At 32.8% G+C, this 13104-nt stretch overlaps 1 protein-coding gene across 7 annotated transcripts in view; it reads right to left on the bottom strand.

Moving 5' to 3' along the window:
- Positions 1 to 6817: 6817 nt before the first annotated feature.
- Positions 6818 to 13104, bottom strand: part of nompC (no mechanoreceptor potential C) — an 84163-nt gene continuing 77876 nt past the window's right edge. For 3 of the 7 annotated variants that reach the window (XM_073964959.1, XM_073964961.1, XM_073964964.1), the window contains 3 exons: positions 8742 to 8870; positions 8263 to 8371; positions 7166 to 7669 (listed from right to left, as the gene is read on the bottom strand). In XM_073964959.1, the coding sequence (XP_073821060.1) occupies positions 7404 to 7669; positions 8263 to 8371; positions 8742 to 8870 (504 nt within the window). In that variant the 3' untranslated portion in view covers positions 7166 to 7403. Of the gene's footprint in view, positions 7670 to 8262; positions 8372 to 8741; positions 8871 to 11134; positions 11401 to 13104 lie in introns of those variants that run through there. The other 4 variants (XM_073964960.1, XM_073964962.1, XM_073964965.1 and 1 more) reach the window with 3 other exon arrangements.

Genomic DNA, 13104 nt, shown 5'->3' with positions numbered 1-13104 from the left:
AGGGAATAAAATATATCTGAACAATATTTATTATGGAAGTGGTGAACACTGGCGTTTCTGTTGTAGTAAAACCTATTTCAATATCAACATTTACCCCCAGTTTTTGTAAAAATTTTTATTCTTCTCACACGAATTGTCAAATTTTGTAGATCGATTTACTCGCTTTAGCGCAAATGTAGAGCGCTGATTTTTAAATGAGGAATCCTTAACGATATATGGAACGGGTATACTAAAAATTAAATGTGTATGTTATCTGGGGGCTGAGCTATGAACGCCTAAATTATTACGAATATAGACGAACGAACAAAAATAAGTTACAAAAACTGGGGGTTAATCAATTTATTTCCTTTTAGGTCTGTACACTGTTGTTAGAATTTCCAAAAAAAATATCTGCCGTACCAAAGTTTGTACCATTTACCACTACTTTTATATCTCAGCTCTATCCGTTCACCTTAATCCAAATTATAGCCAATGTAGTTCCATTTAGCACTTTTCCGTAAGTACGAATTTCCAAAGTTACCGCAATCCTACACTCCAACAGTAATCTGTCCATGCAAATACAAATTGTATCGAATTTAGTTGCATTTAGTATAGCTTCGTGCATATTAGTATGATTTTCCAAAGTTACCTCCATATCTCAATTCTACATTCCAACAGTAATCTTAATTCCAAATTTCCAAATTCCAGCTCTATCTGTTCACCCAAATCTAAATGATACTAAACTCACTACCATTTAGGACTTTTCGAACTTTGGTCTTCGAACTTTGGTCTTCGAACTTTGGTCTTTCTTACCCTTTATCAGTGACCATCATTCCAAATATCAGGATTCCAGCTCTATTCGTTAACCCAAATCCAAATTGTACTAACTTTAGTACCATTTAGTTATTTTCGTACCCTTATAGTTCCAATTTCCAAAAACTTTTCATTGTTACTCTTCATCAGTGACTCTCATTCTAAATTTCATGATTCCATCTCTATCCGTTCACCCAAATACAAATCATACTAAACTCATCACCATTTAGGACTTTTCGATCTTTGGTACATCTTTCTGTACTATATTTAGTAATTTTCGTGCACTTTTAGTTCGAATTTCGAAAAACCTTTCTTTGTTACTCTCCATCAGTGACCCTCATTCCAGATTGCAGGATTCCTGCTCTATCCGTTCCCCCAAATCCAAATTGTACTAACTTTAGTACCATTTAGTTATTTTCGTACCCTTATAGTTCCAATTTCCAAAAACTTTTCATTGTTACTCTTCATCAGTGACTCTCATTCTAAATTTCATGATTCCATCTCTATCCGTTCACCCAAATACAAATCATACTAAACTCATCACCATTTAGAACTTTTCGATCTTTGGTACATTTTTCTTACTCTTCATCAGTGACCCTCATTCCAAATTTCAGGATTCCTGCTCTATCTGTTCACCCGAATCCAAATTGTACTAAATTTAGTGCCATTTAGTACTTTTGTTACTCTCCATCAGTAACCCTCATTCCAAGTTTCAGAATTCCAGCTCATTCCGTTCACCCAAATCCAAGTTGTACTAAATTTAGTACCATTTATTACTTTTCGTATACTAATAGGTCGACTTTCCAAACACCTTTCATTGTTACTCTTCATCAGTGACCTTCATTCCAAATTTCAGTATTCCAGCTCTATCCGTTCACCCGAATCCAAATTGTACTAAATTTAGTTCCATTTAGTACTTTTAGTACACTTTTAGTTCGAATTTCCAATAACTTTTCTTTGTTACTCTCCATCAGTGACCCTCATTCTAAATTTCAGGATTCCAGCTCAATCCGTTCACCCAAATCCAAATTGTACTAAATTTAGTACCATTTAGTACTTTTCGTACACTAATAGGTCGAATTTCCAAAAGCCTTTCTTTGTTACTCTCCATTAGTTGCTCCCATTCCAAATTTCATGATTCCAGCTCTATCTGTTCACCCAAATCGCAATTGTACTAAATTTAGTACCCTTTAGTACTTTTCGTACACTTAGAGGTCGAATTTCCAAAAACCCTTTGGTACATCTTTCTTGCCCACCATCGGTTACCTTCATTTCAAATTTCAGAATTCTAGCTCTTACCGCTTGCCTAATACAAAGGGTACAATATTTAGTACCTTTTAGTACTTTTCGTACACTTCTAGGTCGAATTTCCAACCAAAACCCAAAATTTCAACTTTCTCGCTTCAGCGGTTTCGTCTGGGCGCTGATGAATCAGTCAGTCAGTGAATACCTCACCTCACTGCTCTTTTATATATATATATAGATTTAGTACCATTTAACACTTTTCGTACACATAAGTACGAATTTCCAAAACTACCTCCATCCCACACTCCACCAGTGATCTCAATTCCAAATATCGAGATTCCAGCTCTACCCGTTCTCCCAAATCCCCATTATACCAAATTTAGTACCATTTAGTACTTTTCATACACATAAGTAAGAATTTCTAAAACTTCCCCAATCCTACACTCCAACAGTAATCTGAAATCCTAATTTAAGGATTCCAGATGTATCCGTTCAACAAAATCCCTAGTGTACCAAATTTAGTACCATTTAGCACTTTTCGTACACATAAGTACGAATTTTCAAAACGAACCTCATGTCTCAATCTTACACTCCAACAGTAATCTTAGTTATAAATATCAGGTTTTAGTACTTTTCGTACACATAAGTACGAATTTACAAAATCACCCTCATGTCTCAATCCTACACTTCAACAGTAATCTTAATTCCAAATTTCAGGATTCAAGCTCTATCCGTTCACCCAAATCCAAATTGTACTAAATTTAGTACCATTTAGTAATTTCCATACGCTTATGTAAAAATTTCCAAAACTATTTCCTTATATCGACATCACTTCCCAACCTTGATTTCCATACCAAATTCCATGATTCTAGCTATATCCGTTCAAAATATACAATTGGTACTAAATTTTGTAAATTTTAGTTCTTTTCGTACACTTAGATGTCGAATTTCCAAAAACCCTTTGGTACATCTTTCTAGCTCTCCATCAGTTACCCTCATTCCAAATTTCAGAATTCTAGCTCTTCCCGATTGCCTAATACAAAGGGTACCATATTTAGTACCTTTTAGTACTTTTCGTACACTTCTACTTCGAATTTCCAAAAACCCAGCCTTATCTCACCCCTACACACCAACAGCAACCTACACCCAAAATTTCAACTTTCTAGCTTCAGCGGTTTCGTCTGGGCGTTGATGAATCAGTCAGTCAGTCAGTGAATACCTCACCTCACTGCTCTTTTATATATATAGAAGACATACAGCCGAACTAAATCACATACATTTTCCAATAAAAGCAAATAACATTGTTTGAAATATTTTTTCTTTATGTGAGAATGAAAACTGCTATAGCTTATGCTCGCATCAGGCAGCTTTGTGAACGCGAACGGATTTGAAACCATTTTTTCATTAACCTCTATAGCAAACTTTTTTTCAAATGGAATGTGTTAATGCAATTTTTTGTGACTTTACTTTTGTCTTGTAATTTTGTATTTCTTTACATTGGTACCTGCGTTAGAGTGGGGCGATTTGAACATCATCACGGGCGCCTGGAGTTTCTGATTCTTGGGATTGTACTGAGCAAAAAAGTCAACTAGACCATATGTCTACGGTGAAAATCGAGCCCCCGGATTTTCACTTGAAGCTTTTTTTCAAGGATTTTCGGATATTTTGGCATATAACAACCAAACCACTGATATTTTCGATACAACACACAAAAAACAATTGTAGCCAAGACAATAATAAAGAACTCTCTAGTACATCGCAAAAGCATTGGAACGCTCCTTCAGGCAGTTATGGCCTCGAGAAGGTGCACATTTTTCGGAAAATATCGACAAATGACACTGTGCTACAAAATGGGACTCAAATTCAGTGGGTGGAAAATCCCTTTCGAAGATGAAAGCCCTTGGTGAGTGTACTAAGAACCCAAAAGGAAATTTTCACCATATGTCAAGTTTCCGAGATATCGCGTGATTAATGGTTTAATTTTGGCCCCTTAATTTGCGAGAAAATAGCTTTATATCTCTGTTAAGTGTTATTGTAGCTTCATTTTGAGATTACATGTCTTCAGTCAAATCGAGTGGTGAATCTTTTTGTAGAATATTTTATCCCTCTAACTCCATTCCTTTTATGTCCTTTTCGTCCTTTATTTTTTGAACCGTAGTAAAAGTACAACAAGACGAGATTTTACAGCATCCAAATATTCTACAAAAATGTTGTTCAGAAGATTTTAGGTACGGTTCTCATTGATGACCAATCGATATTTCCCCGTTTTCATGGTCCTTTTTGACATTTACCCGTATTTTGTTGAGAAAACTATGTTTTGTTTTTATGTATATTCGTTATTGGTCTGTGGTGCATCTGAAATACTTACCATAAATAGCTCTTGTAATGACGAACACGTTAATAACAAATTTTATTGAAGGATAGATCCGGTTATCTAAACTTTTGAACCGGATATTCTGATATCAAAACCGATTTTGGAACCGGTTCTAAGTAACCGATTAATCGTATATGTATATCATTGGAAAGCTAATAAAATGGTCAATCAAATGACAGCAAGTAGCTGATTACAACTTTCTTGGTTCCGATGCTAGAACAAAAAACCGCTTTCTTAAACCTATTTTGATGTAAAATATCACTGGGTTGAAAAATTTTTTGGCGATGAAAGCCGATTAATACCCGTAATTTCAACGTCTGGGTAAACGGGTACGTAGCTACCTATTAGTTATCTTTACCTACGCGTTTGGTAATTTCTACATGCCATTTACCGAGGGGTGTAAATTTTGAAATCTTGTGGTAATATTGGTGATTTTCATTTATGATTTCGCAAAATTATTGCCACATAGAAGTGTTTTACAACTTTTAACACATTGGCAACGATTAACCAGGTAAAATCCTTGGTGTAAGTAACACGGCCGTTTTTGACTTGGTAACGTTACCTATGCGTTGAAATTATAAAATGTTGCTTACACGGGAGATATCTGTGAACTCATAGATAGCTACGTGTTGAAATTACGGGCATAAGATATTTTATAAATCTGGAAAGACAGTTATGCCATAGGTCAAACTTCTGAGTTATTGTGAGATGAATTTGTGTTATGTTGTTTTGTTATCATGCACTTAAAGTTCATCAAGAATGAATTAATTTCGCCATAACTCAGAAGTTTGAACCACGTCAATCCAGTGATTGATTTGATTGACCATTTTATTAGCTTTCCAATGATATACATATACGATTAATCGGTTACTTAAAACCGGTTCCAAAATCGGTTTTGATATCAGAATATCCGGTTCAAAAGTTTAGATAACCGGATCTATCCTTCAATAAAATTTGTTATTAACGTGTTCGTCATTACAAGAGTTATTTGTGGTAAGTATTTCAGATGCACCACAGACCATTAACGAATATACATAAAAACAAAACATAGTTTTCTCAACAAAATACGGGTAAATGTCAAAAAGGACCATGAAAACGGGGAAATATCGATTGGTCATCAATGAGAACCGTACCTAAAATCTTCTGAACAACATTTTTGTAGAATATTTGGATGCTGTAAAATCTCGTCTTGTTGTACTTTTACTACGGTTCAAAAAATAAAGGACGAAAAGGACATAAAAGGAATGGAGTTAGAGGGATAAAATATTCTACAAAAAGATTCACCACTCGATTTGTCTGAAGACATGTAATCTCAAAATGAAGCTACAATAACACTTAACAGAGATATAAAGCTATTTTCTCGCAATTTAAGGGGCCAAAATTAAACCATTAATCACGCGATATCTCGGAAACTTGACCTATGGTGAAAATTTCCTTTTGGGTTCTTAGTACACTCACCAAGGGCTTTCATCTCCGAAAGGGATTTTCCATCCACTGAATTTGAGTCCCATTTTGTAGCACAGTGTCATTTGTCGATATTTTCCGAAAAATGTGCACCTTCTCGAGGCCATAACTGCCTGAAGGAGCGTTCCAATGCTTTTGCGATGTACTAGAGAGTTCTTTATTATTGTCTTGGCTACAATTGTTTTTTGTGTGTTGTATCGAAAATATCAGTGGTTTGGTTGTTATATGCCAAAATATCCGAAAATCCTTGAAAAAAAGCTTCAAGTGAAAATCCGGGGGCTCGATTTTCACCGTAGACATATGGTCTAGTTGACTTTTTTGCTCAGTACAATCCCAAGAATCAGAAACTCCAGGCGCCCGATAACACTTTTTTCCTTCCACACAAATCGCCCCGGCCTAACCTGCGTGCTTGCTTGTTATTGTAATTTTTCTGCTTATATTAATAACAATCATGCGCACCCACGTACAAATGCTAAGAAATGCAAAATGAAACAAAGAGTTAAAACACAAAAAATTGCATAACTCACATATTTTTAACCGATCGAATGCTTACTTAATTTTTTCGAAGTAGTAAATGTTTAATTATTTATTTATTTTTTTTTTTTTGTATGTTCTAAGCAGGTTAGAACCGAGCAAAAATATTTGTTTTTTATGCACTTAACGCATTTCTGCAGAAGAAAGAAAAATGTTGTTGAAAAGCTAAGAAACACCGTTTTTATTTAATTAAAAAATGAAGTAACCCAAAGATACCAAATGTGTTTTCGTCTTCCATGGACTCCAACAAAACCGAATTGGTACATCGGAACCCCAGTGTATTTTTTCATGTTTTGTATTATAGTGTAAATAAAACTTCTAATTTTAAAATTTGACCATTTCTTCAAAAGCACTTTCTCATAAAAAAATTGAGATACATATGTCAGAAATTATCAAACATTCTCACAATTTCAGTTTGTTCAGAAAATTAAATAAATTTATTAAAAAAATTGATAAAGTTAAAAAATATATGTACTCCAATAATATCTTACAAACTTATGCTAGAGTTTCATTAAATGTTTCACTTACAAATATACCAATTAAAATGAAGTTACAAAAAATAAATCTAGAAATTATTAGGAATTCTGTGGATTAACATTACTTATGATTCTACGATGGAATATAAACTAACACCTAATTAGTTTAAGTCTATGCTTATGATATGATCTTAAAAATATAGATTTATTTGTTGTGGAAAACATGACGTTTTTGTTGTTTGTTAATTAATTATTTTTCTATACAAATTTAGATACAAAATAAAAATACAATACACTGAATAATGAAATTGCTGTATGAATGTAAATTGGTTGACTAGCTAAAAATTACTTAAAATTTAAATATACAAAACGATTTATTTATTATGTTTATGTAAAAATTAAATTATCCTTATGGGTTATTTAGACCTGTAAAATATTAAATATTCTTATTTTAATGTTAGGAAAAAATTAACTTGCAAGATAACTAATAAGCGAACTGATTAGTACTAGTGTCTCATTTAGACATTTGGCTGCGTTTGTGAAATGTTATTGCCCACCTGAGCGGGAGGTTGTGAGGATCCTCCACCACCACCGCCTTCAACAGAGCCGCTTTCAGCATCAGAATCCTTGAGTGAGCCGGCATCTTCATCACCTACCAGCGCTCTGTACTTCTTGGCAATGGCTTCCCAGTCAGCAACATTCTCAATACGATTTTGATTGGCAGCTGAAAAACTAGTTTGCGACCCCAGTGGTGATAAGTGTACCACTGACAAAGCCATTGAATCTGTGAATTTAAAAGTACGTTTTTAGTTTCATTTGTCTTCATTGTGGATTCATAGCAAGGCATAAATCTATTATTATTATTTGTTAAATATTATTATTTTTATAACTGTTGAATTCAATAGAATCGAATTTGGTACACAATATCGCAGCTGGATGATTCGTTAGAGATTTTTCAATATTTTAATGAATACGTTAAGTTTTCGTATATGCGTGATTATACACTGTAATGAACTTATTAAACCTTTTTAAAACAACAAACCGATGTTATTTATGTACAAGACGCCTGTCAAAGTTTTCAGCTTTTTATAAACTTGAAGCTCTAAAACATCCAGCTGATGTATTGTGTATTTCAAAAGTACACATGAATGTACGCTTTGGCTGAGCATTGCCAACTACCACTTTAGAAGCTTTCGAACTTTTTAAGTTAGAATAAAGTTGATTTCCTATGTGAGTTGTGGAACATATTGTACATATGCCAATCAAATGAACCAAGTCCCACAGATACCTTTTCAACACAAATCTTCGGTATAAATATTCCGAAAAGCACTTGGAACTTGGTTTATTTTGACTGGTAATGTACATCATATAGCCTACCTTTTTTGATTTTTGAAAGCCATTTGGCACCGGCTTTAGTGCGAGGACTAGCCTGGCGTATTCCCATCATCTGTACCAGACTTGGACGCTTCTTTTTCTTCATGCGAGCCTACAGTTTTGTGTTTTTTTTTTTCAAAAATTTAATGCCAGAGCGAGACAAGAGACAACAAATAACAGACACAAAATGAGTTCAAATATATGGACAAACACAAATGCAAACAACATCAATCACTGGTGCAGGGATATAGAAAAATGTGCAAGAAAGGAATAAATTGGTAAGGATTTGAGAAAACTTGAAAGTGAACACTTAGGGATATTACGTTCCAAATTTCATGTGCATTGAAACAAACAGACAGAAGTGTGTATTTGGTTTAATTTTAGGAGTGTTGCCATTTTGCTTTAAATGAATTGGGGAAAAGGTCGTGTCCTTGGCAGGATTTCTTCTCTATAGATCATAACAATAGTTGCAGTTGTTTTACCTTGACCTTCTCAACGATCCACATAAACCAGGTGGTAACTAAATTAAGCGGAGATGGCGCTGTCGTTGTGCGATGCATATTGCGTATAAGCTTCGATAAACCGAATTTCCATTCGATATCCGATTGGGCCTATTTTACATTTGGCATAACGTTCGAATATATGTTAATTTATAAAAAATCGAATCATGAAAATGATGGCGATGGTGAATGTAGCATTCCGTGTAGATGAAATGAGAAGGGAAGAAAAAAGGTTGTTGAAGGCCCAATCAATGAAAAATTATATTTTGTACTTTTGTAGCTGAAACATAATAAACCTTAGAATATTCTAATATGGCAAACATTTTCAATCTTGATGTAAATTTATTTGTCTTTGTTGAGATTTGCTGCGACTGGCTCTCCATGATGCATACTTCCTAACTATATCCAACGTCATTGAAAATCTTGGCAATATTAGAATATTCTACGTAACTAAAAATTGATATAACGTCTGTCTGTTACCAAAAAACAAATATCATGCAGAGTATTTTGATTTAAACATGCATTTTTAACATTAGGACAAAAATTAAGACATTTTTATGGTTTTGGGAAAATATGTACGTATCTCTATGTAATTTCGTTATGTTCGGACAACACACAAAAGCCTTGTTTGTAAAAGCTTTACTTGGCCAAAAAAAAAAAGCTTAACACACACTAGGACTTTCTGTGAAAAGCAAAACGGTAACTTTACCGCCATAGCCTACATACTAATGCACACTGAGTACTGAGTGTAGCTTCAAAGCTTTATAATTGTTTACATTGGAGAGTATCCTTAAGATACAATGCATTTGTATCTTAGGGACTATCATTTGAATTATTTAAATCCTGCAAATATTGAGAGTACACCAAAGATGCAAGTCTGGGCGAGTAGATGGAACTACACAAAAACATTTTGAATTACTAATATAATGTTTTTTTAGACATTTTTATGCATGTAGAAATCTATTTACATAAAGATTTTATGTTCGAAAAAAGGAGGAAATTTAAATTTTTTGTAGGACAAGTGACAACATTATTATATCTAAGATTTACAAAAAAAAAAACAACGATTTAACAAATTATTAGTCTGCCGCTATTATAAAAATAACAATATTTTATCTCAGTTAATCTATCTTATTCTAAAAATAAAGAATTTCTTCAGTTTTGTTTTTATTTTTCAATAACTTTGCTTTCGATGATTTAAATCTCGTTTTCAACGACTTCTCATTTAAATAGTTAATATATAATTACAATACTTTTCTAAATATTTCATGTAACGATTTATAAATAGTCAAAGTGAACAAAGATAATCCAAAAGTAGGATTTTCATAATCGAAAGCGGTTTTCATCAATAACCGAAACCACATTTCGCAAATAGTGTCTCTAAATAAGATTAACCCGCTCAAAGCCTCTGGCCGTTTAAACGCCACCAAAAATGAAGGGTAATGTAAAATGTAATTTTTGACAAATTTTTAATTTTTTGGCGTTTATAAGAAACTTATATAAGAAACATTTGTGCAAAATTTTAGTAACGTATGTCCTTTACATTAAAAATTATTAGTAAAGTTCCACTAAACTGCTTATATTTCGCACTGTGCGATGCATTGTGTTATACGGGGGCCTATATAGAACATTTTTGGCAGAAATGTTCGAACATCTGGAAACGCAAAATCAAAATTTACCACCAATTCTATGGGAAAATGTGGTCATGGCCACCAATAGTCCTAAAAACAGCGCGTTTCTTTATATCTACATGACTTAAGATGGGTCTACCAATATAAGCATATTTCTGGAAACACAAAATACCCAACATTTTGTGTTTCCAGATTTAAGAACAACCAACCGGTCATATTGGATTGTAGGCCTACACATCGCGCTCATTTACTGAAAGAGTGGCATAAGTCAAAAAAGAGGTTTTTAATTAAATAATGTATATTTTTTGACGACTTCTATTTTATCTTGTGTCAAATGTTCATATTGATGTCTCTAAACTACGAGTTTGACATAATTCAACAAAAATGTTTTTTTTTTTTTTTTTTTGAGTTTATGAAGCACTAAAACACTTCAAACCATACTTGATCTGGCTAGCTGCTTACAAAATATGGTCCAAGTTGTTATTTTAGTTTTTGTGTAATAATCTTTTTAAGTTGGGAAGTCAAATTTCAATCGCCAAATTAAAACGCATTTTTCTCGAAACTAGATTTTTTTGAAATGTGTCACACTTTGAGTAAATGAGCGATATGTAGATTATTTCCAATACCAAAAGTTCTACGGACCTACAATATATTTGACTAAAATTGTATCCACCTACTTTAATCCGTTCGGACGCTAGAGTAAAATTGCACGCTAATCAAGAAAATACAGTGTTCGACATATCATATGAAAACCTTTACAAAAAAGTGAATATAGTAATTTTGACTAAGCACATTTATTCCTTAGTCAAATATTCCTGCATATTTTTTGAATAAAAAGAAAATTTAATGCGAAACAAATATAAATTAAATAAATATTGTAAAATATTCCTTACTTCAAAAGTCTTGACAAAACTATCGAAACTTCCATAATTCTACTCAAATATTTATGGTTAAAGGTTATTTTCAGGACTATCTTTGCGTTATTAATATAGAATAGAACCGAATTGAATCAATGGTCCATTCTCTCTCCTATATTTGATCCTTTCATGGCAAAGGATGAAACCGACATTTTCTATTGTCCTTTAAGATGGTATTGGGAATGTCTATGGGTTTTTTTGTCTGGAGTTACTCTTAAAGACCACGTTCAATTCTTCGCCGCGTAAAATATTTATTATATTTTCAGCTTCAAACAAATATGAAAGGGTTAATTTACTAATAGCCCAAATAAAACATTTTGACGTTTTGAATGATTTTTAGACTCAAATAATTCTTTCCCGCCACTCTATTTAAAGATGGATCTTGTTCTCTGTACACCAAAGATCGTAAGAATTTATAAAATTATTTATATATTTTTTTTAATTATTTCTAACAGTTATGCGCATATTGGGCGATCTTTTGTATTATTAACATTTTTTTATAAAAAATTTAACATTCCCAAAATCGTCTCAAAGGACACTAGAAAATACGGGTTTCTTGAAAAACGCAGTTCATATGTTACCCTTTGACATCAAAGGATCACTTTAAAAACGTAAAGAAAGTTAGGAAAATAACCTTTAACTATAAATGCTCAAGCCGAATTTTAGAAGTTTCCATTGTTTTGCCAAGGCTTTTGAAGTAAGAAATATTTTGTAATATTTATTTAATTTATATTTGTTTCGCATTAAACTTTAATTTTGTGCAAAAATATGCAGGAATATTTGATAAAGGAAAAAATGTACTTTGTCAAACATAAAAATACTGCAAAAAGTTTACTGAATAAAGTCCTTTTCTTAAGCGACGAGCAATTCAAAAACAACAACATACACAAATTTACCGACATTTTAACCAAAAACTGCTATCCACCTGCACTAATAAACCAAATCATAAATAGTACAAACACAAACGATAATAAAAACATTGAGAAAACGGAAAAATGTTTCCTCAGTTTACCGTATGTTCCTAAACTTACAGAGACTAAATGTATGAAAGACATCATTGATAACACAACAACATCACTAGCATACAAATCAAACGAAACACTTCAAACACTATTTAAAAGGCGCAAAACAAAAAGAGACAGATTACAGCAGAGCAATGTTGTTTACGAAATTACATGTAAAGGCAATGACAAAGAGGAATGTGGAAGAGTATACGTTGGCACAACCAAACGAAAGCTAAGTATACGAATGAGCGAACATCAAACTGACATTAGGAATGGTTCAGAAAAAACAGCACTCTCTCAACACATTAAAGACAGTGGACACACAGCGGACTTAAAAAATGTCAAAATACTGGATAAGGAAAGAAAAGAGAACAGAAGATACACACTAGAAAGTTTAAGGATACAGCAACGAATTGACAGATCAGTAAACACAAAAGAAGATAAAGACAAGACAAAACATCAGTATTCCATTGCAATCAAGTAGTAACAGTTCTGTGATATTAGCTTAGTTTTAACTTTAATTATTTTTGCAATTATTTTTCTATTATTTATATTAATTTAAGTGTGTGCAGTCCCGTTTTTAATATAAGAAAAAAGTTTAAAATAATGTGAAATATCTAATGTAAGTTAAAACAAGTGAAATATCTAACAGAAAAAAGTCTAATAAGAATCTCCCTTTTTATTTTGTTACTAGAATTTCGCCAATAAAATAACACTCTTGAGAAAGTTGGAATAAAACCAACGAAACGTCGAGTGGAAATGAAATAAAACTTAGTTTTTTATTCTCATTAAA

The sequence above is a fragment of the Musca autumnalis genome, unplaced genomic scaffold (assembly GCF_047663935.1).
Source record: "Musca autumnalis isolate F117 unplaced genomic scaffold, ASM4766393v1 scaffold_2, whole genome shotgun sequence".
Classification (NCBI taxonomy): domain Eukaryota; kingdom Metazoa; phylum Arthropoda; class Insecta; order Diptera; family Muscidae; genus Musca; species Musca autumnalis.
This window is presented reverse-complemented; position numbering and strand designations above follow the sequence as displayed.